Raw genomic sequence first — 24,705 nt, 5'->3', positions numbered from 1 at the left:
TTTAATCCAGACAGAGGCCTGGCTGTTTGGATCCCTGCAGACAGCAGCAGTCGGACCATTGTAGGCTCACATCCACTGGCACTGCACAAATTCTCATTCCCTCACACTCTCATTTGCTCATTTGTCATCGACGACAGCGCTCTCAGCTTTCTAGCAATGACAGCTATATTCTTTTTCGCGCTGATGTAAAGGTGAACTTAAAGCGAGCTAAAATCATCCAATGTAATTAGATGTGACAGATTACACTCAGACACAAGTATCAAGTCTCATTTTCCATTCGGAAGTCGTCCGTGCTGGCTTGCGGGACCAGAAAAGGCAGGAAGTTCTCTCTCGACGTATTTCTCTCCCTCCTTCTTACCGAATGCCAGCTTCACCAATTCACTCTGCCGCATGTGTGAAGACATCTGTCCATATTCCAAATCTCCCATTTTGGTGCAAATGATCCTCCTTGAAGGAAGCAATTTTTACAATGTGGCAATTCTCAGATTTCCATCAAGGCTCAGTGCCTTTGCCTTTCGCCTCACCGAAGAAGCAAGTTTAATTGGAAGGCTGCATTTAAAGTCATTCCACAATTATACAATTATACTGAAGATGCATGTCTGCATGTTGCTCAGTTTGCACCAATTTACTGCACTTTCTGCACAGTTAAGACTAGCGCTCCTTTCAGTGGATGCAAATTCCCCTCATTTGGCTCCAAATGAAGCATAATTGCTCATATTCAAGCAAACACCTTGCTATGAGAGGTTCTTCCTAGTTAGTTCATATTAAATCTGAGGAGAATGAAAAAAAAAAAATCCCAAAATCCATTTGCGCACACGTGCCAGCTGGATCATTCTGTTTGGGGGAATGATGAGGAAGTGGATGATGCAATTGAGCACATTGAACATTAAACATCCTGCTAGCACTTTTGATTCAGCAACCGCCGTCTCCAAACTTCCCTGTATGTTCCTAAATGCCAATTACAGAAGTAAAAACGGAATTTATCCATCAAGTTGGTTTCATTTAGATTTCACTTAAAACATTCCGAAAAAGTGAATCAAAAGCGATTGTATTTTGCCATCACCGATGACACCGCGTCCCAATTAGTCCAAACGCAGAAGTTCTGTTTCCCCTTCAGTCGTAAAGCGAAATGGAATCATATCACCCAGACGTTCCATCATCAAAGTACACTCTAGCCCAGGGATGGGCAACTTCAGTCCTGGAGGGCCACTGTCCTACAGAGTTTAGCTCCAACCCTGAAAAGAAATCACCTGCCTGTAATTTTCTAGTAATCCTGAGGACCTTGATTAGCTTGTTCAGGTGTGTTTGATTAGGGTTGAAGCTAAACTCCGTAGGACAGTGGCCCTCCAGGACCGAAGTTGCCCATCCCTGCTCTAGCCTTTCCTCTTTTTTGTTTCGAATGCCGCAAGTTAGAGAGGGTCTCGTTATTCAAAAGACCCAAAGTATCTGAAGTGGCAGCGCAAGCACACCGCCGACAATGGCTTACAAGAGTCTGTTTTAATTCATACCCTCTTTTTAAAAAAGGGGGACAGCACAACAAACCGTTGACCCACTGATATACAATTAAGAGTGATGCGGCAGTTAATGCTACAAGCAACTCTGTTTAACAGTCTGTCTTTGACCCACTGCCACTGAATAAATATAATGCAAAGAGCGAGAGACCAAACGAGAGAATGGGAGCCAGGGAGATTTTAAGCCACAGATAAGTAGTTAAAGACCTTTATAGAGTATAACACCATTATCCTTGCTGAATAAAAATAGGATTTAGTGTTTTTTCCACTTAATTTGAATCAAAAGAATCCCCACCTTACATATTGCACTGGTAATGTAATGGAGAGAGAATCACAAAAAGGCTTTGTGGTTCTGACACCTCCTATAGTGGGCCTGTGTTGTCCCGTGAGCAAAAGGGAGAGCAGGCTTTTTCTTCTTCGCCTTGCTATCTGCTAACACATTCTAATTGATGCCGCTGCATTCCTGCACTGGGCGCATTCAATGAATAACGAGTGATGGACTCAATGCCCATGAATTAGTCCCTTCTAAGAGAAGCAGTGAAACAGCCCCCCGGCCCTAGATCTCCCCCTCTAGCCACCGCCCATTAAAGTGCCACTATTGTGCATCGACGCAACCCACAAAAGCTGTCCATCTCTCCGAGGCCTCCAAAGCCCGGACTCACACAGACTGGAGTGACAATCTCTGCGACTCCCCCCGGCCCCCTTCCCACCCTCACTCTTCCCAATAAACCCCCTAATCCCACCCCTTCCACCAACGCGCACACACACACACACACACACACACACACGTGTGAGTAAGTTGCGCTCTCTCTCCTTCGGTTGCCTCTGCCGCGTACAAAGCGTCAATCTGTCTTCGGTGTTGGCACCCTCAGCCCTTTGTCCAATCTGCAGGTGTCTATGAAAGCAGCTACGGTTGCCCTAGCCCCACGGCTCGCCACGCCTCGTCCGAGGACAGGAACTGCTGACAAAGACCCAGTGTGAGAATGAGGGATGAGTACAGCAAGAGAAAGTGAGGGGGCTCCCCTAAAATTGATGTCTGAGGAAGTCTTGCAACTTTTAGGAAGTCCCGTAAACAGAGAGTAACTTGTGAGTGACTAGCTCAGTGTCGCTATGAGAAGAGATAGTGATGGAATGCCAAATATAAATGCGAATTTTTTTTAAATACTCAAAAGACTGGAAAATCTATATAAATTATACTTTTTATACCTACAAACAAAATATATACATTCTTTAATGACTTAACAGATGCTACTATTAATAATAAACTGTAAAAACTAGACAAAAAACATTGAGTCATTATGGTAATGAAATGTAATACTCAAAAGACTGAAAAACATGCATGAATTATACTCTTATACAAACAAACTATTCCAAAAAGTAAAGCATGTATATATATATCAACTAACTCAACTCAACTAACACTGATATATATATATATATATATATATATATATATATATATATATATATATATATATATTATATTATATTATATATATATATATATATATATATATGACTCAACTAACAGATGACACTAATAACTAATAACAGTGAGCCTTCATGGTAATGAAATGAAAGCTTAGTCAGCTATATCATTAACGAATGAATAAAGTGTGCATGTCAATTACCCCATTTAAGATCACAATGAAAACAGGTTTTTAAGTACAAAAACACATTAAATTCCCTTATAAATGCTTGAATTACACATATATAGCCTACAAAACAAAATTTACTCACCATATTTTTTGCGCTATTTTGTAGCTCTAAATATTTATTTCTACCTCAGCCAACTACTGTGTAAAAGCCTCAAGGATGTGAAGTGTCTCCAGAATGAAGCCTGAGCCAACAATCACAGAATTTGTATAATGAGCTGAGCTCCCACTTACTGCATTAGTACGCCACCGTGTGGGATTATTGAATATTGCAGATTCATTTTCTAAGCACAAGCTACTTTTCTTAAAACGTCACCAGGGAAACTAATATTTTCATTCCATGGTTATTATAGTTAACTAAAACCAAATAAATAAATAAAATGAAATAAACGTTAACTGAAATAAAATAAACTTAATTTTAGCTAGTTGCCAAGGGAACATTTCTCATTTTCCTTTAGTTTAACTTTCCTTTAGTTTAACTACTAAAAATCCTAAAAAAATCCTTTAAAATTACTAAACAATTACTAAAAACGTAGCCTACTAAAAATATTTAAATAACAAACTAATAAACGACAAAAACACAACAAAATGACTAAAACTTGAACTAAAATGAAAACTAATTAAAAAAATTGATACAAATTATAATAGTATCGCAATAATACTAAAATAGCACTGTTTCATGATGTATATGTTATATTTTTCATTGCTTTTACTTTTTTTCACATCACTGTCATACATTATTACAGTAACAACTAAAAGCTCAACAAGACAAACTTTGAAAGCTGGCTTGATAAAGCTTCAATTTATTTATTTATAAAAAGCTTATAAATTTAAAGTTGCATGATAACATTTCTGTCTAGTCAAATGCTCTCAGTGAAAATGTCCTCTTCTCTTCTTCTGGCAACTGTAGAGTATGCCATGGCTCAACAGGGGGCCATGGAAAACTTCCATGGAATTTCCTACATCATATTCATATTCTGGAAAAAAATTTGGAGTTTGAACTGAACCTTTTTCTCTCTCTTTTTTTTAAATAGTGTGCAAGTTTCAGAGGAAAATCACAGTCTGAGCATGAGGAGCCTTTAAATAAGCCTAGTGACTTTGACAATAGAGGATTCTGGAATTCACAAAGGCTGAGAATCACTGCCCTTAATATAATTTGCATTGATAATGAAGTAGAAAATCATGTCAATGAAATAATATTAATAACAACAACAATTAAAAGCTGAATTAGTTACTTTTCATTAAGCATTATCAGCTGTCATAAACAAATGAATAAAGTATGCATCTGGACAATCACCAAATAAGATTACAATTAAAATAACACTGAGAGGCATTAGCTAAATGCTTCAGTCTTTGTGACGTATAAAGCCAGTGGGTAAGTTCTGAGTGGCTGCTAGGCAGTTTCTAAAGTGAGTGGTTGCTAGGTGATTGATAGGGTGTGCTAAGTAGGGCATAGATAAAAATAGATAGATCGACAGATAGACAGATAGATAGATAGATAGATATATAGAGATAGATAGATAGATTGATTGATTGATTTTTTTCTGCTTGATGTGTTGATGTGTGTATAGTGCGAACAGTGACTTTTGAACCTTGGCCCTCTTACCCCCTTCTCACCCCGGGAAAAGCCTAAAATCAGCCATGCAAGCTAACTGTGTCCACTACAATAGAACTGCATAATTTACCTTTGAAGAAATGCAACAAGTAAATAGCACAGTGAGTGACAGTTCTCAGCTAAATAAAATAAAATGTAATAAACTGCTCACATCACACAATCATTTAGCGGAATACTGACAACTGGCTGGGTTGCAAAATGTATGACGTAATTATAATGTAAAAAACAACAACACATCATGACAGCGCTGAGACCAAAGTTAATTAAGCAAATTAGCAGCCTATTAAATATAACAGACCATAAAAAACTTTGGTTTATGGTGAGTGAGATCTGCATGCCATGCCACTCCCCCGGACATACGGGTATATAAGCTGCCGGGAACTCACTCATTCAGCTTTTTGCTTCGGAACCGAGCAGTTGTTTCTACTCGCTCTGCCATTCGCTTTTGCTAAAGAGAGGAGACATTTTTTTGTTGGAGAAAAGGCAGCGGTGTGTCACCCCGCAAAGTAGACAGCACTGAAGTGCACCCCTGAGCACTTCAACACAAAAAAGATCAGTTTCCGTAAAAGAGCAAAACACGGGTGACGTTGCATGGCATTCCACCCATGTGTTTCTGGATGCGGCCGTTTCCTGGCCCCATCTGACAGCCACGGCCTGGGCCGTCAACAACACACTGAGGCAGCGTTTGTTGATGGTTCATGTTCTCACTGTGTGACCATCGCAATGTTAACATCTAGACTCGAGCTCCTTGAAAAAGGTGGAATCCCCGTCCATTATTCCCCGTTCTGGTTTCTCTTCACCGCAGAAAGCCACTTCGCTTAATACGCACGGTGATCTGAGGATTGTAGTTGTAGTGCCGCCGGGCCAGTCCCCAATGGCCTCCCACACATCGCGAGCTGTTAAACTTCCCGATGAGTTTGACGGTCCTTCTCATGGGGGAGCTCCTGCGGAGGATCAGATGTTGATCACTGCATCGAGGGTGCTTTAGTCCTCCCGGGATGAAGATTCAGCAGCGCTGTCCCCTTCTGGGAGAGTGGTGCAGGTTGAGTCAGACCCAGAGTTGGCGACGATGCTTTCCCGGACCACTGCGAGCGTCAGGCTTGAGCGGAACGCTCATGGTTGTATGATTGGTTTTTGCTTCACAGAAACGTCCTGCCCCGGTACCTTTCTTCCCGGAGGTGCATGAGGAGATTTTAAAGTCATGGAAAGCACATTTTACAGCTCGAAGTCACTTTGGTGCTTCCTCCGTTCTCACTAGCCCCAATGGTGGGACTCCGCAGCCAAGGTGTACGCGGAGATTCCTCAAGTGGAGCGTGCAATTGCGGGACATTTATGTCTGAAAAGTGCCGCCACCTGGCAGAATCGCCTGCGTCTCCCCTCCAAGGCCTATAAGTTCACGGCTGCTCAAGCTTACAGTGCCGCTGGACAGGCTGCCTACGCCCTGCATGCTATGGCCCTCCTGCAAGTCCATCAGGCTAAAGCCCTGCACAAGGGTAGTTCTGAGCCGGGGTTGATGCAGGAACTGCGCACGGCGACTGACCTTGCCCTCAGGGTGGCAAAAGTCACGGCGCAAGCCCTCAGCCAGACGATGTCAAGAAAGCCATCTCTGGCTGAACCTGGCAAGGATGAAGGACTTTGCCCAGAAGTTCTCGGCAGTACAGAAGCAGAAAGAGTCAAAAATTTACATTTTTAAACATTTTCTTCATTTTTATTTAAAATTAAATGCCTCTCCAAACTGATAAGAGATAAGAAAAAGGGAGAGTCGAAATCTGCTGTTCTTACTCTACACGGCACTCTCCCACTTTACCAGATTGGGTTCTTTTTTCATTTTGTCTGACCAAACCAGATATAATATGAAAAGTTTTTTTCTCTATAATAATCGCACTAAATTAGCCAGTTAAATAGACAGCTCTAATATATTTTACACATGCATTGCACACGCAAATCGACTTCTCCTGCCGCAGTCTGCTGTAGCCTTCTTTCTGCAACTCCTGATTGACAGATCTCATCCAATCAGCGGTCAGTATTCCATTCGCCACATAGGCTTTTCTGATTTGTTATTTTGTTTCAGATTTGTCGTTGTGTTTCTGATTTGCTATTTTGTTTTCAGATTTGTCATTGTGTTTTCTGATTTGTTTTTTTTGTTTTTGGAATTGTTATTGTGTTTTCTAACTTGTTAGCATTTGCGTTTATAAATTTGTTGTTTTGTTTTTATAGCGATGATATATCTTTGTTTATCTGTATTCTTCAAGCCAACTCGGGTATTTTCACAAGAATGATGTATATCTATAATGCAACGCTAATTGACATAGCCTGTTATCACAGTATAGAATTTTATAAAATAATATATTTTCTGTCTCACTCTGTGTAAGCAACATGGGATCACAGAAGTTATTTCAAACACGACTGATGTGTATACAGTATAGTGATTTTGGAGCAAAACATAATCTCATAAATTGTAATGTTTGAGTTTGACGCTAAGCAAACATACTAGTTATCCCTGTGGCCAGGAGTGATTGTTTATTATTACTAATTTTTAAAAGTAAGTCTACATAAGATCATCTGAATGTTTTTAAAATGGGCAAAAGCAAAGAACAGTAAAAACAGCATTAACAGAAAAGTGCCAGTAAAAAATATAAGGTGGGGTATGGGTTAACATGATAAATAAAAAACTATTTTTTCGTGCTGGGAGTCCACTGTTGCTATAGTAACAAACTACACTTTTGCATGCATCTGATAGACAGATAAAGCATGCAATTTTATTTCACAGTTGCTGCTAATGTTGAGGTTATTTCAGCTTCATACATTTAGCTTAACTGCATCGTTAAAGAGGGCAAGCTTTACCATTCAACTGAACTGTGTGCGTGCATTTTAGACACTTACATTGTTCTTGCTCCGTCCGAGTTTTCAGTTTACTTCAACTGCTCAGTGCTCTGGTAATATCAATGGTATGACCCATTTCAGGGGCTGCCAAAATTACAATTTAAAATCAGAATATGAGCATAGTTCTCTTGCATTCACTAAAATATTCAAACTTTAGCTACACTGATTTAAAAAAACGCCAGCACCAGTGATTGAAAGTCACAGCGCGGTTTGAACGCCCCGCCCCCGAGTCGAACTGGAAGTTTTGATTGGTTTTGCTCCCGAGTCAGACCTGTCTGTTATTGGCTGAAGCGCAGGGCTCCACTGAAGTAGTTTGAAAAGTGTTTGTAAGAGCCAAATTTAATATTTCAAAATTTATATTTTCATATTTTTATTACGTAAATTTGATATAATAATTATTTATGTTAATTAGTCATTTACTTTTGAATATGTTTCTTTGGTTTATATTTGTTCTTACCGCGCATGTTCAGTGACGTCTATTTTGTAGCGCATGTAAAAAAGTTTGACGCACATGCAATAAGTGCAGACCTATTTTTTACAGTCTATGGTGCAGACGCACAGTGGGAGAATACAAAGCTTTTGACCGTTTATTATAATATAGCATAAATTACCTCAAAAGTATTAGTATCTCTACAAATAAGTTGTTGAGCAGACATCGCTGCGCAAGAGGATTATGCTGTATGTAAGAAATCTGATTCTTTATTGGAATCTTGGAAGAACTTGGAAGAATAAACAGTGATGAAGGAACAATATGTATTTCGAGTGTGAATACAAGACAATACGCGTCAAAACTTGTGGAATAAATAAAAGACATTCACATGTCCCGTAGAGTGTCTGTCAAATGCCAGCTCGCCCTGTTGCTCCGTCAGCACCTTTGTGAAGTACTTTATACTTTTGGTGAAAAATAAATGTAGCGAAGTTGAATAGTTTATTTTTATTCAACTCACGTAAAAGTAAAAGTACCACAATTTAGTTATACTATTGAATACTATACAATTATACTAGCCTACTATTAAAATTTTAAAAAATGTACTCAAGTAGCTACTGTAATGAAAGTATTTGTAATTAGTTACTTTCCACCACTGCTGGTATGCAGCTTCTGACTTCTGGACAGGACCTCAAATGCAGTGGCATATCAACTACGTTGAGTTGCTTGCAGTACTACTAGCCCTGCGCAGGCTTAGATTGTTGCTGCAGGACAAGCACGTATTGGTCCGGACGGACAACACTGCGACAGTGGCATACATCAACCACCAGGGCGATTTACGCTCACGTCACATATTGCAACTCACTTGTCTTCTCCTCCTCTGGTGTCTCCTCTGGTGCCGGACGAGCTCAATCGTGGAGCCGAAACGATACGACAGCTCAAGCTCAGAAGAATGGAGACTCCATCCCCTGGTGGTTCAGCTGATCTGGAGTCGATTCGGGGATGCACAGGTAGACCTGTTTGCTTCTCCGGAATCCTCCCATTGCCAGCTTTTTTACACCCTGACTGAGGGGACCCTTGGCACTGATGCGCAGGCACATAGCTGGCCCCGGGATCTGCGCAAGTATGCATTTCCCCCAGTGAGCCTGCTTGCAAAGGCACTGTGCAAGGTCAGGGAGGAACGAGGAGCAGGTCTTGATGCTTGCGTCATACTGGCCCACCTGGACCTGGTTCTTGGACCTGATGCTCCTTGCGACAACAGCTCCCTGGCGGATTGCCCTAAGGAAAGACCTTTCTCAAGGACGGGGCACCATATGATGCCCGCGTCCAGATCTCTGGAACCTCCATGTGTGGCTTCTGGACGGGACGTGGCAGACTTCAGTGGCTTACCACCGGCAGTGGTAGCCACTATCACACAATCCAGAGCCCCCTCTACTAGGCAAGCTTATGCCTTGAAGTACAGTCTGTTTGTTGATAGGTGTTCCCCCATAAATGCCTGGACAGGAAGACCCCCATAAATGCCTGATCAGCTCTGTGCTTTCCTTCCTGCAGGTTGGAGCGAAGGCTTCCTCCGCCTTGAAAGTGTGTTGCTGCTATTGCAGCCTATCATGATGCAGTGAAAGGTCTTTGGGAAAGCATAACCTGTTCATCAGGTTCCTGAGAGTCCTCCTCGGCCACGCCTCATCCCCTTGTGGGACCTCTATGTACTTACAGCTCTGCAGAGAGCGCCCTTTGAGCCACTAGAGTAAGTCGAGCTTAAGATCCTGTCCCTCAAGACAGCGCTCCTGAACACACTCACACTCATAGAGAGGGTGGGGGACCTGCAGGCATTTTTGAGACCCCGGCCTGGACATGACCAAAGTTCCCACCACTTCTTTTCAGGACCAGGTGGTGAACTTGCAAGCACTACCCCTGGAGGAGGTAGACCCAGCCCTCATGTTGCTGTGTTTCGTTCATGCCCTACGTGGACCACACGCAGAGCCTTGGGAGCTCTTAGCAGCTCTTTGTCTGCTGTTTACTAGTGGACTAGTTAAACCATGAATGCACTTGCATTGCATTTTGTGATTTTCAGTCAAATAGAAGACAATTTTCCAGTCATATATTTCATCATTGAAATTTTTTTTAAAATAGTGTTAAAATATTCTCATGACTCTCATTCTTGTGAACCCAATATTGTGTATTGTCTCGACGAGACTCGTGTATTATCTTGTGTATCGTCACACCCCTAATATCCCAACAACAAAATTGTGGCCAGTGAAAATGGCGAGTAGCTAGTAACTTTTGGAAAACCAATAGCCATAGTAGCTGGTGAGCAAAAAAGTTTATGTCAAGCCCTGGACACAGAGAGAGAGAGAGAGAGAGAGAGAGAGAGAGAGAGAGAGAGAGAGAGAGAGAGAGAGAGAGAGAGAGAGAGAGAGAGAGAGAGAGAGAGAGAAAGAGAGAGATGTCTACAAATTATAGGGGGGGTACAAATAAAGCCTACAAATTTATAACATATCAAAAAACAAATTAAAGTGTGACCACTCTGCATATGAATTTATTTTTAATCTATTTGGACCAATCTCCTTGTTGGGTAAATATTTAACATGCTTGCAATCTAAACATGAACCACGTGGTGGTGCTATAACAAAATATATCAACAAGCTGACCGTGTGAGTGAAGGGGTGAGAGAGGACGTCCGTTATTCAGTACTTTTGGTCAAATGCATTTTATCCCTTCCCAGCCCAGAAGCGAACACGCTGTAGGCTATTATTAATGGTTCATGTAGTCTTATGTATTTGCAATACCACTGACACAGACATAAAGTACGTTAGATATAGGTGTTTTAATGCATGTAATAATGAAATAATAAATATGATACAGTACATTATTACTTTTACTGTATTCCACATTTGCTAATTTGGTTTATCCGAGTCTATACTACAGCATACACTAATCAACTTATAGCCTATTTCAAAATAAATGCTATGGTTTTTATATTATAGCCTATATATATAATATTGCATGTATTTTTTATGACTGTTTTGACCTTGATTCTATGCTGGATTTTCCATGTCCCACGATATAGCCTACACATATGACGATGACTAAAGGTCAACATTTCCAATTTCGGATTAGCCTACTACAACCAACGTAAATTTCAACTGAACAAGTTTTGCAAAAGTGATCAACATTTCCAATTTCCGATTACTACAACCAACGTTAATTTCAACTGAACAAGTTTCTCAAAAGTGAAACGCTTAAAAAGAATCGTCCTTGCCTAAAAACACATTTCCCAGAAAGCTTGCGTCATGACGGCACCGATGGGGCGGGGCTTGTTGTCGTAGCTGCACTTGCGTTAGGAGAGTAAAATGTGTGTTTGACAGGAATCTGAACGAGAGGAGGGGGCGGCGGCACACGAGTGGAAATCCGCACCTTCAAGAGATCGCCATCACTTCACCCCCCCTCGTCAATCTCCAGTCGCGTGCAGTCCGTTAACCGTGGGGAAGCGAATGCGGTGAATTATTTGGAGGCTCAGCAACAGGGCACACAGAGTACAGGATGCCGCTGACTCTATCAACCCCGCGCGCGGGGAGCTCCCGCGACTAGCGCCGCGCAAAGTATCCAAAAGGAGAATGCGAATGGTTAGAGATGACAGGATTCAATTAATATGGAAACGATGTAACTTCACCGCCGCATTGCATATAGCTCGGGGAAACAGGTTAGAAAGTAGTAGATAGCTAAATAGGGCGCATTTTGCCGTCATACATGCAAACTTACTCATCATCAAGCTCAACTAGCCTGTAGTTGGCTGCAACAAAAGGAACAGCTGCTCATCAGTGTCTTCAGATACCAAAGAAGACAGAAGAATTAAAGATGTTACGGAGGAGGCTCAACCGATTGGTATGTAATGGCATTCCAGTGCCGTTCACTTACATGTTACTTTAAACGAAGCTAACGAAGATGTGATCCGAGTCTGTAACCAATGATCAATCTGAGTCTGACAACAGGGCGCATGTTAATGGGATATCTTAAATGGTGCATAAGTGGAGCGTTTATTTAAAAACTAGGGAGCCACCCTGCTTAAAGCGCTGGTCTGGCTAGCCTCAAAGAGTTTCTCAACACCACCAAAGCAGTAATTACTTGAGGTATGCAGTCAACTTCCTGGTAACATGGACCAGCTGTTGCTAAGTGAGTCGTGCCACGCACATTAGCGATTCAAAACATGAGTTTATGGGGTTTAGCAGCCGTCATTTTTTTATTTATTTGTGAAGCTGACGGTTGTTTCAAAGGCATTTGAAACCTAGGGTTAGGACAGTCATATTACTAGGTTTGAGAGACTGACGACGCCTCTGCTGTGGTGAAGATAATCGCTTTAGGCAGCGCGTTTAAATGTGTCCTGCCAATTTTTTTTTTTTTTAAAGTTGAGCTGCATTCCTGATTGTATTAATCAAATAATACTGCTCAGTCTTGCAAGCTAAGCCCTTTACGTGTTGTACTTGAATCCAATAATTAATTTCCTAATGCCCTTCATTGCTGTCGCAACCTTTTAGATGGGAACTTTATTTGGACACGTGATGCAGTAATTCTGCTCTTACCACATAATTGCAGAGCATCAGGGCAGTGCTGGAGGAGCTCTTGAAGTTTAATGCTGGGTTTAAGATGAAGCCTTTTTAGTTGCTGTTTTAGGCTGTGGTGGGAGTTCTTGTAGTCAAGTTCCTCTCTTTTTGTGCTTCAATTATTGATGTAATTAGTCTTACAAATTAATTCACTGTGCACTCCATATCCTTAAAGTCACCATGAAATCAAAATGGACAATTCTTGTTTTTTAATAAATTATCTGTGCACATTATTATTTTGTTAAAATTAATGTGCCCTCGTAATCTTTAATCAAACCAACTTCCCCTGCCATCCTCTTCTTTTTCTTTGATGACATGTTTGCTTGCACAAGGGTGAGACAACCTGTCACTCACATGACATCACAGCAATAGCAGACCACAATGATCCAATCAATTCCCCATGGTCAAAATCAAGTCCCACCCTCCATTTTTTTCCTTTTTGAGAAGGTGTTTCGCTCAGGTATACATCACAATAGGGAAGAAAAGACTATCGAAACTTACGTTTCCGACTTTAAAGGGGCCACCCAAAACTAAAAATGTATTCACTCACCTGCATGTCAGTACAAACCCGTATGACTTTATTTCTTCTGTGGAACACATATAGATATAGCCTGAGTTGTTATTTCATTATATGAAGATAAAAAAATAAAAAAAATGCAGTGAAAGTTTCCATGGAAGAAATAAATGTATCTAGGTTTGGAACAACATTAGGATGATTGCAGTTTTCATTTTGGGTGCACTGTCCCTTTAATATGGTTGTGTGCGAACCAATTTGTGGTAATGTTTTAATTGTATGAAATGTAAATTCTCAGTTGGGGTAATTTCTGGGTCAGTGTGAACAAACCACATCCTCGCTTACTCAGGCCCTGTTTCCACCAAAGCGTTTTTTTCACGTGGCTGGCATATTTTTCCAGTTGTTTTCAATGGGATGTTTTCTGATGGTTTAGATTATCAGGAAATTTTAATTCTAAAGTGAACTAATCCTTTAAGCAACCAGCTTCAAGAAGCACATTCACATGGATCTTTGGTTGGTACAAATTTTCTTTAGCGTCCCACCACAAGCAATTCAAGCATTGTGCATATAAGACAGTGTGTCAAATTAAAAATATTCAACATTTTAATCTCTTAAGACCTCATTATTATTTTTTTTACCCCTCTATCTGATTTTTGATTCAAGCAAACCCAAAACCAGTCTTATTATTCACGGGTCCTTTAAGACCAGTTAGTTGACTAGTTGTTTTTGAAAATTTTGCATATCCCTACTGGTCAGTAACATAGCTCTGGTGGCACTGACACAAGATTTTTCTTTTATGATGAGCTGCTTTACTGTCTTGTCTCTTTTTATAGTGTAACTCTCCAATAACTTGTTGGTGCCATTAGGCAAAATCGTGCTGCTGGCAGTGTGAGCGCTATAGATTCCAGCAGTAATAGACCAATATAATGATATAGCATGCTCTGATATTCCCACAAGGTTTGTAATATTACTCAAGTCAGCGTATTTTCTGGCCCTGCTATAGTGTTTGCTTCAGTATCTTTTTGTATGGCTCATAAATAACGTTTGCGTGGCCACCATGCCTGTAGTGGACAGTATTGTTATTGCAGTAGTTTTCCATGTTATCTGGAAGGACGCCTTTTAATTTACTGGGAATCAAATGTTGCATTAACTGTATTGGTGGGAATCTTCTAACTCTGCTTTCTTGGCAAAGTCATTAAAATAGTGTTAGGAGGGTGGTGTTGCGACCTGTTTTGGGAAAATCCTGTCGGTTGTAGTTCTCTGACAGGAATGCTAAATCTTGGTGCCTTTGATGTTTTCTTGATGTTTTCTGTTGTGGCTTGGCTGGTGGTCTGGAGGAAATGCGATAGCATTCAATTTCGAATCTCTTTTGCAAAGATGTGAATACAATATGAACACATTCAGACAATTGCATTGTTCACATGTACTGGTGCATTTTTGGCAGCCAGTTTACTAGGGCTGCACAGTAATGGTTAAACCGATAAACGATTATTTTGCTCAAAATATAATTGTGATTAATAATTTCTCAAATTCTGATTTGAATTCTTGCCCTTTCACTTGAGCGCAAATCAGCTGTACGAATTTGTACGCAGGGTTTATTTTACCCTATCTGGTTTCCTGATTCATTATATTTAGATACATCAAGGATGTGCGACGTCAAGAATGGGTATTGTAGTTGATTCGTATGGACCAGGCACCACAGTTTGAAACTAACGTGATTTTTGGATTAATTGCAAACTTTAACCAACATAAAGCGAAAGTTTATCATTTGCATGTGATTTAGCCTAGGTCCTGTCAGTTTAAACATTCAGCTGATTTTTAACCATTCGAGCTCAAGAAGATGTGAAAGACAAGTCATTAGGACCTCGCGCTCTGTTTTCTGTGCGCACACAGACAGCACGCAAACACCTAATTCTGTTCTCTCTTCCGTGTCTATTTTTGCTTGATGCAAAATTAGCCTATGTCTTGGTGAGTATCCTCATAAATGCAGTCGCTAATGGCTTACATGAATGTAAACAATTGAAAACGGATGCGTATCATTATATTGGATCCGTGCATTCGATCTTAGTGACGGCAGCCTAATATTCCTGCTGCTGTCTGTGTCATTAACCTTAATTAAACAGCAAAATACAAAGAGAAAATCACGTTTGTAGCTTTAACAAAGACTAATTATATTTAGCCTAGTGAAGACTATGCAGTGTTATTTTCCATTTGATTATTGCATTTCTTTACCTTACTGTTAGACTTATCTGAAAAACATTTGTATCTTTGATCTATTGTATTTACCTATGATTGCAATTTGTTTATTATTTTCTTTGCAGATTCTCTACCCTACAATATCACCCCAATCATTCTAGAATTAATAATTCTGTCCAAATAGAGCTATTCAAGTCATCTGGTGAAACTGTTTTCATATCACAATATATATATTACAGAAAAACAAAATATCACAATGTCATTTTTTTTCCCAGTATCATGCAGCCCTAGTTCACCAGATGACTTAGCTATATTTGGAAGAGTTATTCTAGAATGAGTGCATGGCGTGATTTTGTTGGAGAGCTCAAAATCAATCAATTTGATGTTCACTTTGCATTTAGTCTTTACAAGAACTAACACAAACTTTTTCAGTTACCATAAAGTTCTCCACATTCCCACTTTTCTGACCAATTTAGTGTAAAATAATAATAATTGTAATAATTATATTATTATTATAATATACTAAACAAGAAATATAATATTGTAACTGTTGTACTGTATAAGAAATCAAGTACTTAATGAAAATAGATCAGAGGGAAACGTCTTGGAATGCTGCTTGCTGGAACCTCATGAAAATATTCCCAGAAGCTGCTTTTAATTTTAATTTGTTTTGGCAGTCAAATTCTTGGATTTTCCCCCCAAATTTTTATATTTAATAAAAATAATTAAATCTTATAGTGTGCAATATTGCACATGCAATATTGTGAAACTGTAAAATGACCTCATTTTCAAATGTTAAGCCATCAAGCTTTTATTTTGATGGGTTGCCAGCAAATGTATGCTCTGCCGGTTTCAGAGTAAAACTCTGCACTTTGCATTCATGCAGTTCGTTCGTGGTTCACTGAAGCGCTGTATCATGTGTGTGGATTAGCAGTGCTATTCTGGAGCTGATAGCGCATGTACTATTTAAAGAAATTGCAATCTGCCTGTTTTGAAAATCGCACTAAACCACATTGCGATATTAATTTTATTTTTAGATATATTGTGCGGCTGCAGCACTAGCTTGATACTAATGCAAGATAGCAGAAATTACAATGAACAAACAGTGTTTATTTGTTTCAGTTAGACTTAAGAGTTGCTGTTGACACATCTACTGTACGTCAGGCCCTGTCTGACAGGATTTCTTTATGTTGTCCTGTCACTCTCTCGGAGCATTTGCTCAGGTCCTTTCTCTTCAGTAGTTAAAGGTGAAGTCAGAGAGCTTCCTTTTGGTGTGTATGATGCTCTCTTAGGAAAGACTTTGCCTCTTTGAAGCAAACCCCTGAGGAGATCTGAAGATGGAGCTGTACGGATGTTATTAACCGTGGCCTACCCAAAGAACACCACAAATGTTTGATGTGTTGAAGGTTCCTTTCCACTTCTCTCTGTCGTTTTTCACCATCTGCAGTCATTTAATAATTTTTGCAATATTGTGAAACATCTGTGAGATGTTTTTGTCTTCTCTTTATTCTATCTTTTTCATTTTATTGGGCTTTTTTGTTTTGCTATGAATATGCAGGGGCAACAGGAAACAACATAAAGTTTGTGTGGGAGAATGTGAGCTACAGGGAAATAACCTGAACCTGGATTTAAACTCTGGTGACTTGTACTTTCCATTGGCGGCATGTTTTTTCCAGTTATCCTTTTTTGTAGCTTTTTTATAGCTCTGTTTTCTTCTAGATTAAAGTTGTGATGAGATGGAAGTAGCAACAGATATTTTCTACCGGTATGTGACGTACATGCAAGTGAAATGGATTATTGAAAAAGAAAAAAAATGAGTAGTGATGTTAGCAAACAAAATTACTGGAGAATTTGTTGTCATTGGAAGATCAAGTTATGAGGATTTGGTAACACTTTAGTTTAGGGTCCAATTCCCACTATTACTAGTTGCTTATTAGTAAGTTTGCACCGATACCAGTATAGGTATTGGGCCCGATACTGCGCTTGTGTACTTTCACTCATTAAAATGAGTAACCAGAGAGCGGAATGGATATATCAGAGAAGGATGTCTATGAAGGAAACGTATCAAATTAATAGAATGTTAAACAAATATTTACGCCTATATTGCTGCTATGTTCGAGCTGATAAGCGAAACATGGAGTGGATTGAGCGCACATGGCACATCCCTTTTTCACACACATCGCTGGAAAGTTTGCACTGTAGTTCAGTTGGATATGGCAATAGCAAAGAGAGTAAAATGAGGAGCATATTACTAATGTTAACCTGACACTAAAGAGAGAGAGAGAGAGAGAGCACTTCTGTTGCATGCACTTGATTGCTGATCGTTCACTCAGCACACGTGTCATTTGAATTAAAACAAAATCATATGTGCAAGTAAAAACATGAACTGTTACGTGATTTAATGCATAACAAGTGGTTCCCTACATTATTACAAGTTTTCTGTGCGCGAACATCCAAAGTGCGCATGCAGAAAGCTGCTTCTCAGACAGCGCACGAATATCCTATTAAATCTAGTTTTCTTTCATGTCTTGCGCTTGAACAGACAAATTTACATAATTATGTCAAATGTGTCCTTGTGAAACATAAGCGGTTATGTCTTAAGTGAACATAAACAGTTGAAAGAAAACGCGTGTGTAACAGTATGTTGGATACGTGCTGCTCTTAAAGTAACAGCAGCCTAATAAACCTACTGCTGTCTTTTGCCTCAAAGATCTATTACACATTCACAAAAAATAAATAAGTGGAATTTTCATTTCATTTCACTTAAAAACCAACCAGTTTTTAATACTGGCACAAGTCCCACAGAATTCTGGGATACTGAAAGCTTGCATGTATATCATGTGCTGATGTGCTATCTAGATTTTTTCCCTTGTATAAAGCCAGGCAATGTAGAGTACCTTAAAATTTAGAGTCGTCACATCACGTCTTAATTTGAACCCATTTTGAAACCCAGCAAGAGCTTTCAGTTTGCCTTGTGATTGGCTGTCTTGTCTGTGTTTTGTCCGAGTAGCCGGGCGTATTGTCACGCAAGGACCGCTCAGCCCTGCTCTACTCCTGCCTCCACTGTGGTGTGTCCTAGCTGCTAATCAGTCGTGCCGTCTGGCTGTGTCTACAAAGGATGTTTTTTGGGTGTCTGGGTGGTATCATAAACAGAAGTCGCCAGCCTCAGGGAACCTGGTGTGCAGGTTTGTTGGAAAGCAGCTGCTGTCAGGCGGCTCACCCAACACTCATGCATGCGTGTGCACACGCTCTGTGAGGCAATGCGGCTCTGTGTGTGAAGTGTCAAATGCCCATCTTGACGAGGTGTTACCGTAATCCCAGTTGATTGTCTCGAATGAATGTAAATGAGTGGAAAATCATGTGTGCTCATTGTCAATCTGTGCATAAGGTTTTGCAGTTAGGGTTGGGTATCGAGAACCGGTTCTATTTTAGAACCAGTTCCAAATTTCCTAGTAATGTGGATTCAATAGGATATGTGCATTTCGATTCTGTTTAACGATTCCTTTGTGTGCATTTTAATGTGATTTTAAACCATTCAAGTACAAGAAGATGCGAAAGAGAACTCAATTTGGCACTTGCGCATGGTTTACATATTGTGCGCGAATACTGAATTGAGTAATATTTTGCATCTTACTCTTGAATAGAAAAATACCATAAAATAATGTAACAGTCGGAAAAGCAGATTTTTATATATATATAGTCTGGCGAGTATACTAAAAAAATGTATAGCCAATGGTGATTATATTGCCAAGGTGTGCGATACAGCACTGAACTGAACAAACTGTTTTATTTAACACTTTTTTTAAATACTGTAATTACTGCAATTTCACTCCCTCCTTGCATACCAAACAAGTTATACACTTCTACATCAAATAGAGTCTGAAAGAGTGCAAAAAAATATATAAAAAAATAATAATAATAGTGCACTGTCACTAAAGTGTCTTTTTTAAATAAAATATTTGATCAGGTAAACAAACAGGTAATGAATATAGCATGTCAAATTAATTCTAACAACTAAAATCATAAAACATTCTAAACTGCCCGAATAAAAAACTAATAGCTTTAATTGCATCATTAACAGGGGAGTCTATAAACTCACCATAAATATAAGCATTTTTTAAATGTTTTAAACTACAGTTTTAAAAGGTGAATGGAACACGCTGGAATACAAATACATTTACGTATGCATTCGCAAGAATACACAAACATTGTCCAAAATTTTTTGTTTTTAAATTGGCGAATACATTATCGCAATTACCGAGTCCATCTCATCTGGCATGTTATCAGAATTATTAATTTATTAATTATAATAATTTAATAATAATTAATATCCACAGAGCTGTAATTATTTAGATTTTTATTAGTGAAATAAAGGTTATATAGTATTTAAATAATTTATGGTGTTTTAAACGAGTGGATCGTTTTCTTCCTTGATTCTTGCTGGTTTTCTTAAATGATAAATATTCATGGCATTTGAAATTAATTAGCTAACGTGTATTAAAACATACATTTTAAAACAATTGAGTAAATATCGATTTTGCTCTGTCTGTAGTAGCCTATAGGTTTACAGTTGCTTACTGTGCGTTCACACCGCCGGCGGCGAGAGCGTCAAAGTGTCCGGAAGCCATTCATTTTCAATGAGAGCCGGCGGCGAGCTCCGGCTCCGGCGGCGAGAGGAGTTGAAAACAAGTCAACTTTATGGTAATAAGCTATGACGCGGTTCGGCGGCAACCAGCGGCAACCAATCGGAATGTAGAAGTCCTCCGCCTGAGAGGAAAAAAATCACGCATTCTAATCTACGTCAGAGCGTCCCCGAATCTTTCTACGGCGTCGGTGGCAGGGCGGCGAGAGCGAATTTTGCCGCTCTCGCCGGCGGCGGTGTGAACGTACAGTTAGAGAATTGTGAATTTTCACTGGAATTGGCACCAACTACTGAAATTAGTTATTATTATCATGACAAACAGTAACCAGTGAAGATTATCCATCAAAGCATGTTAATTCCAGCCTTGTTGTATACTCTGGGAAGTACTTGTTTTTATGCTCATGCATACAATGTATTTGACAATACAGTTCACAGTTCTTTTTTTAAAACTGATCAGAAGTTGTTCTTTGTGCTAGAGTAGTGACCATGTACCTTCACCAACTCAGAAAGCCTGTAGTATTACGGGCAGAAGACCCGGCTGGCTCCTGTTGTTCTGATGCCACTTAATCACAGATCTCAGATCACCCACCTGACCATCACAAACAGCCCCTTATCATCACTGTCCACGTGTTGCAGGGGTAGTTAAACTGATGATAACCATGTTGATGGTGTGACGGCCTTTTTGGGGTAAGTGGCAGAGGGTGAGGGGCCCACATTGGCCTGCCTGGACCAGTGATTTATTGGCCTTGTTTCATCAGGAGAGCCACATATTGATTAGAGTCTTGCTCCGTTTTGCTGCCATTTGTCTTGTCCCTCCCGAACTGGCTGGCAGACAGAAATGCTTATGCTGACTACTACTTCTTTCCCTCTCCCTCTTTCTTTTGCTCTCTCTCTCTCTCTCTCTCTCTCTCTCTCTCTCTCTCTCTCTCTCTCTCTCTCTCTCTCTCTCTCTCTCTCTCTCTCTCTCTCTCTCATTGCACTTCGGCACCCCATAATGAAAACGCAGCCAGCCGCACAAGGCTGAACTGCACATCCCATCAGAGTCAGGATGGGTGAGAGAAAACGGTGCAGAAAGCAGACAAGGCAATGCAAGTGCATGTGCAGATCTACCTGTTGTACCCCTACGTTACCTTCAATGTATAATAGACAGGCTTTCAGAGAGCGTTGGAGATCAAGGAGCATCCGAGTCTATCTCTAAAAGCAAGGCTGAATTCTCAGTTTGTCATTTTAAATAATTTACGTGCCTCGTTTTTAAAATTCTCCTCACAGCGTTCCTCCCTTTCCAGCTGTATGTCGTCACCAGGCTTGTGGACTTGAAATGCATTCCTGTCATGATATATTTATAAAGCCTCATCCTGAGATTCCCTGTGTTGTGCCCTAGCTACCAGCAATACCCCAAGAGCTCTCACGCCATAGTGTGAAGAGAATAATGAAAAGTGTGAGTGTGTGAATGGGAAACAGAAAATGTGAGTTAGTGTTTCTTGGTACTTCTGCTTCTACAGGCGAAAAAAGAGAACCTTTCCACTTACACCAGCAAAAGCAAAAGGACCCATTACCCGGCCTTGATGCACACCCGCGCACACAGAGTTCCTGGTTAAATAACGGGCTCCAATGAGAACCGGATGAGCCCACGCTGGAGCTTTCCCATCAGTCCGCTGCAGGGAGAGAAATGAATCTTTACTCAGCTCACTGGTGCCTGCGAGCAGAGCCCTGGCCCTGCAGCTCAAACCACTTGCCGCCTCAGCAACCTGGATGCTCCATGGCGCACATTAGTTTCCTTTTGCTGTTAGACTTTTCTGACAGAGCTAGTTTTTTCTCTGTCCCTTCAAACACAATTTGCTGTAATTAATTGAATGGCAATTACAGTCCATGATGCTCAATGTATAGTAAAAGATAATGGCATCAGATCCACAAGAGCTGAGATGCAGATTTTTTTTGCATGTCAGCATTTAGATGCAAATATCCGATGCCGAATGGTAGCAAGAACGACTCCCTCTTTTCCATCACTCCTTCCTCTGTCCCTCCCCCTCTTTTTCTCTCTCTGGGATGAAAGCCACAGTGCAGTCAAACTGATTAGTTTATCCAAAGACGCACCGTGCAAAGATGCAGACATGATAGTACCTAGATTAACACCGTGGCGCTAATGTTCCTCCAACATGCTAGCTAGAGAGGATCTCAATTGCTTATATGCATATTTCCTATATCTCTTGCACTATAGACTTTAAAATAGTCATTTTGTAGTGCATTTAAATATATTTAATGATTTTCTTTTAGATGTAGGAATTCAAAATGTTGTGTCTTGCTTTAGACACTTTCCTGAAAGCCTTCTAGACTTTTTTTTTTTTTCCCACACAGTGATAATTCTTACTTTTTTTTAGTTTTGTCAATTAACCAGAGCTATTGAAATACAGTGAGGAAAATAAGTATTTGAACACCCTGCTATTTTGCAAGTTCTCCCACTTGGAAATCATGGAGGGGTCTGAAATTGTCATCGTAGGTGCATGTCCACTGTGAGAGACATAATCTAAAAAATAAAAATCCAGAAATCACAATATATGATTTTTTAACTATTTATTTGTATGATACAGCTGCAAATAAGTATTTGAACACCTGTCTATCAGCTAGAATTCTGACCCTCAAAGACCTGTTAGTCTGCCTTTAAAATGTCCACCTCCACTCCATTTATTATCCTAAATTAGATGCACCTGTTTGAGGTCGTTAGCTGCATAAAGACACCTGTCCACCCCATACAATCAGTAAGAATCCAACTACTAACATGGCCAAGACCAAAGAGCTGTCCAAAGACACTAGAGACAAAATTGTACACCTCCACAAGGCTGGAAAGGGCTACGGGGAAATTGCCAAGCAGCTTGGTGAAAAAAGGTCCACTGTTGGAGCAATCATTAGAAAATGGAAGAAGCTAAACATGACTGTCAATCTCCCTCGGACTGGGGCTCCATGCAAGATCTCACCTCGTGGGGTCTCAGTGATCCTAAGAAAGGTGAGAAATCAGCCCAGACCTACACGGGAGGAGCTGGTCAATGACCTGAAAAGAGCTGGGACCACCGTTTCCAAGGTTACTGTTGGTAATACACTAAGACGTCATGGTTTGAAATCATGCATGGCATGGAAGGTTCCCCTGCTTAGACCAGCACATGTCAAGGCCCGTCTTAAGTTTGCCAATGACCATTTGGATGATCCAGAGGAGTCATGGGAGAAAGTCATGTGGTCAGATGAGACCAAAATAGAACTTTTTGGTCATAATTCCACTAAACGTGTTTGGAGGAAGAAGAATGATGAGTACCATCCCAAGAACACCATCCCTACTGTGAAGCATGGGGGTGGTAGCATCATGCTTTGGGGGTGTTTTTATGCACATGGGATAGGGCGAATGCACTGTATTAAGGAGAGGATGACCGGGGCCATGTATTGCGAGATTTTGGGGAACAACCTCCTTCCCTCAGTTAGAGCATTGAAGATGGGTCGAGGCTGGGTCTTCCAACATGACAATGACCCGAAGCACACAGCCAGGATAACCAAGGAGTGGCTCTGTAAGAAGCATATCAAGGTTCTGGCGTGGCTAGCCAGTCTCCAGACCTAAACCCAATAGAGAATCTTTGGAGGGAGCTCAAACTCCGTGTTTCTCACCGACAGCCCAGAAACCTGACTGATCTAGAGAAGATCTGTGTGGAGGAGTGGGCCAAAATCCCTCCTGCAGTGTGTGCAAACCTGGTGAAAATCTACAGGAAACGTTTGAGCTCTGTAATTGCAAACAAAGGCTACTCTACCAAATCTTAACATTGATTTTCTCAGGTGTTCAAAGACATATTTGCAGCTGTATCATACAAATAAATAGTTAAAAAATCATACATTGTGATTTCTGGATTTTTTTTTTTTAGATTATGTCTCTCACAGTGGACATGCACCTACGATGACAATTTCAGACCCCTCCATGATTTGTAAGTGGGAGAACTTGCAAAATAGCAGGATGTTCAAATGCTTATTTTCCTCACTGTATATATAATTAAACACACACACACACACACATACATACATATATATATATACATGTACAGACTCCTTTTTTAGCTAATTTTTTTGTATGTGTGTCTTAGGGTGTTTAGGCACATGTTAAAGTTCAAGTTAACCTGTGAATTCGCTTCATTGTCTGTTTAATGTCATATATATTCAAATGTGTTTGAGTTAAATAAGCTAGCGAAGCAGTTCAGCACTTTTTACTCAAGTGGGTCAATTCCCAACATAATTTATTTTGCCATTATTACATGTTTTTTTCTCATCATATTTTCGTCAACATTGTTTTAAAAAAGTAATTTGATAAATGCTGTTGTCATATTTCTTCATTATTGTTTAAAAAATCAGAAACCTTTGTCAAGAAATACTTTTTTGTTATTTTCTCAAATGCTAAGCATCCATGGTTGATCTTGAAGATCAAGTTGAAAAACATTTAGTACATGTCCTCCTCAAAGACAACATGAAACAGCTCCTTTAACTTTCAGAGCGAGGATTTCCAGAGGAAAATAGTGTAGAACAAGACTTTTGATGGGATCAATATGGATATGCTGATACATGTATGCAATAATGCACGCTGTCTGGGTTTATTTTGTGTTAGTGATTGGCTGACTGTACATTTTTACTGCTTATTA

General features: G+C 40.0%; 1 protein-coding gene across 4 annotated transcripts in view; it reads left to right on the top strand.

The window, feature by feature from the left end:
• Window positions 1-11,389: 11,389 nt before the first annotated feature.
• The window catches only part of atp11c (ATPase phospholipid transporting 11C (ATP11C blood group)), a 58,736-nt gene continuing 45,420 nt past the window's right edge, over window positions 11,390-24,705 (top strand). For all 4 annotated transcript variants that reach the window (XM_079893275.1, XM_079893274.1, XM_079893272.1 and 1 more), the window contains exon 1: window positions 11,390-11,973. In XM_079893275.1, coding sequence (XP_079749401.1) covers window positions 11,947-11,973 — 27 coding nt within the window. In that variant the 5' untranslated portion in view covers window positions 11,390-11,946. The remainder of the gene's footprint in view (window positions 11,974-24,705) is intronic.

Source organism: Squalius cephalus (genome assembly GCF_949319135.1).
Source record: "Squalius cephalus genome assembly, chromosome: 14".
NCBI lineage: Eukaryota > Metazoa > Chordata > Actinopteri > Cypriniformes > Leuciscidae > Squalius > Squalius cephalus.
The sequence above is the reverse complement of the archived record's forward strand: the minus strand, read 5'-3'. Positions and strand labels throughout refer to the sequence as shown.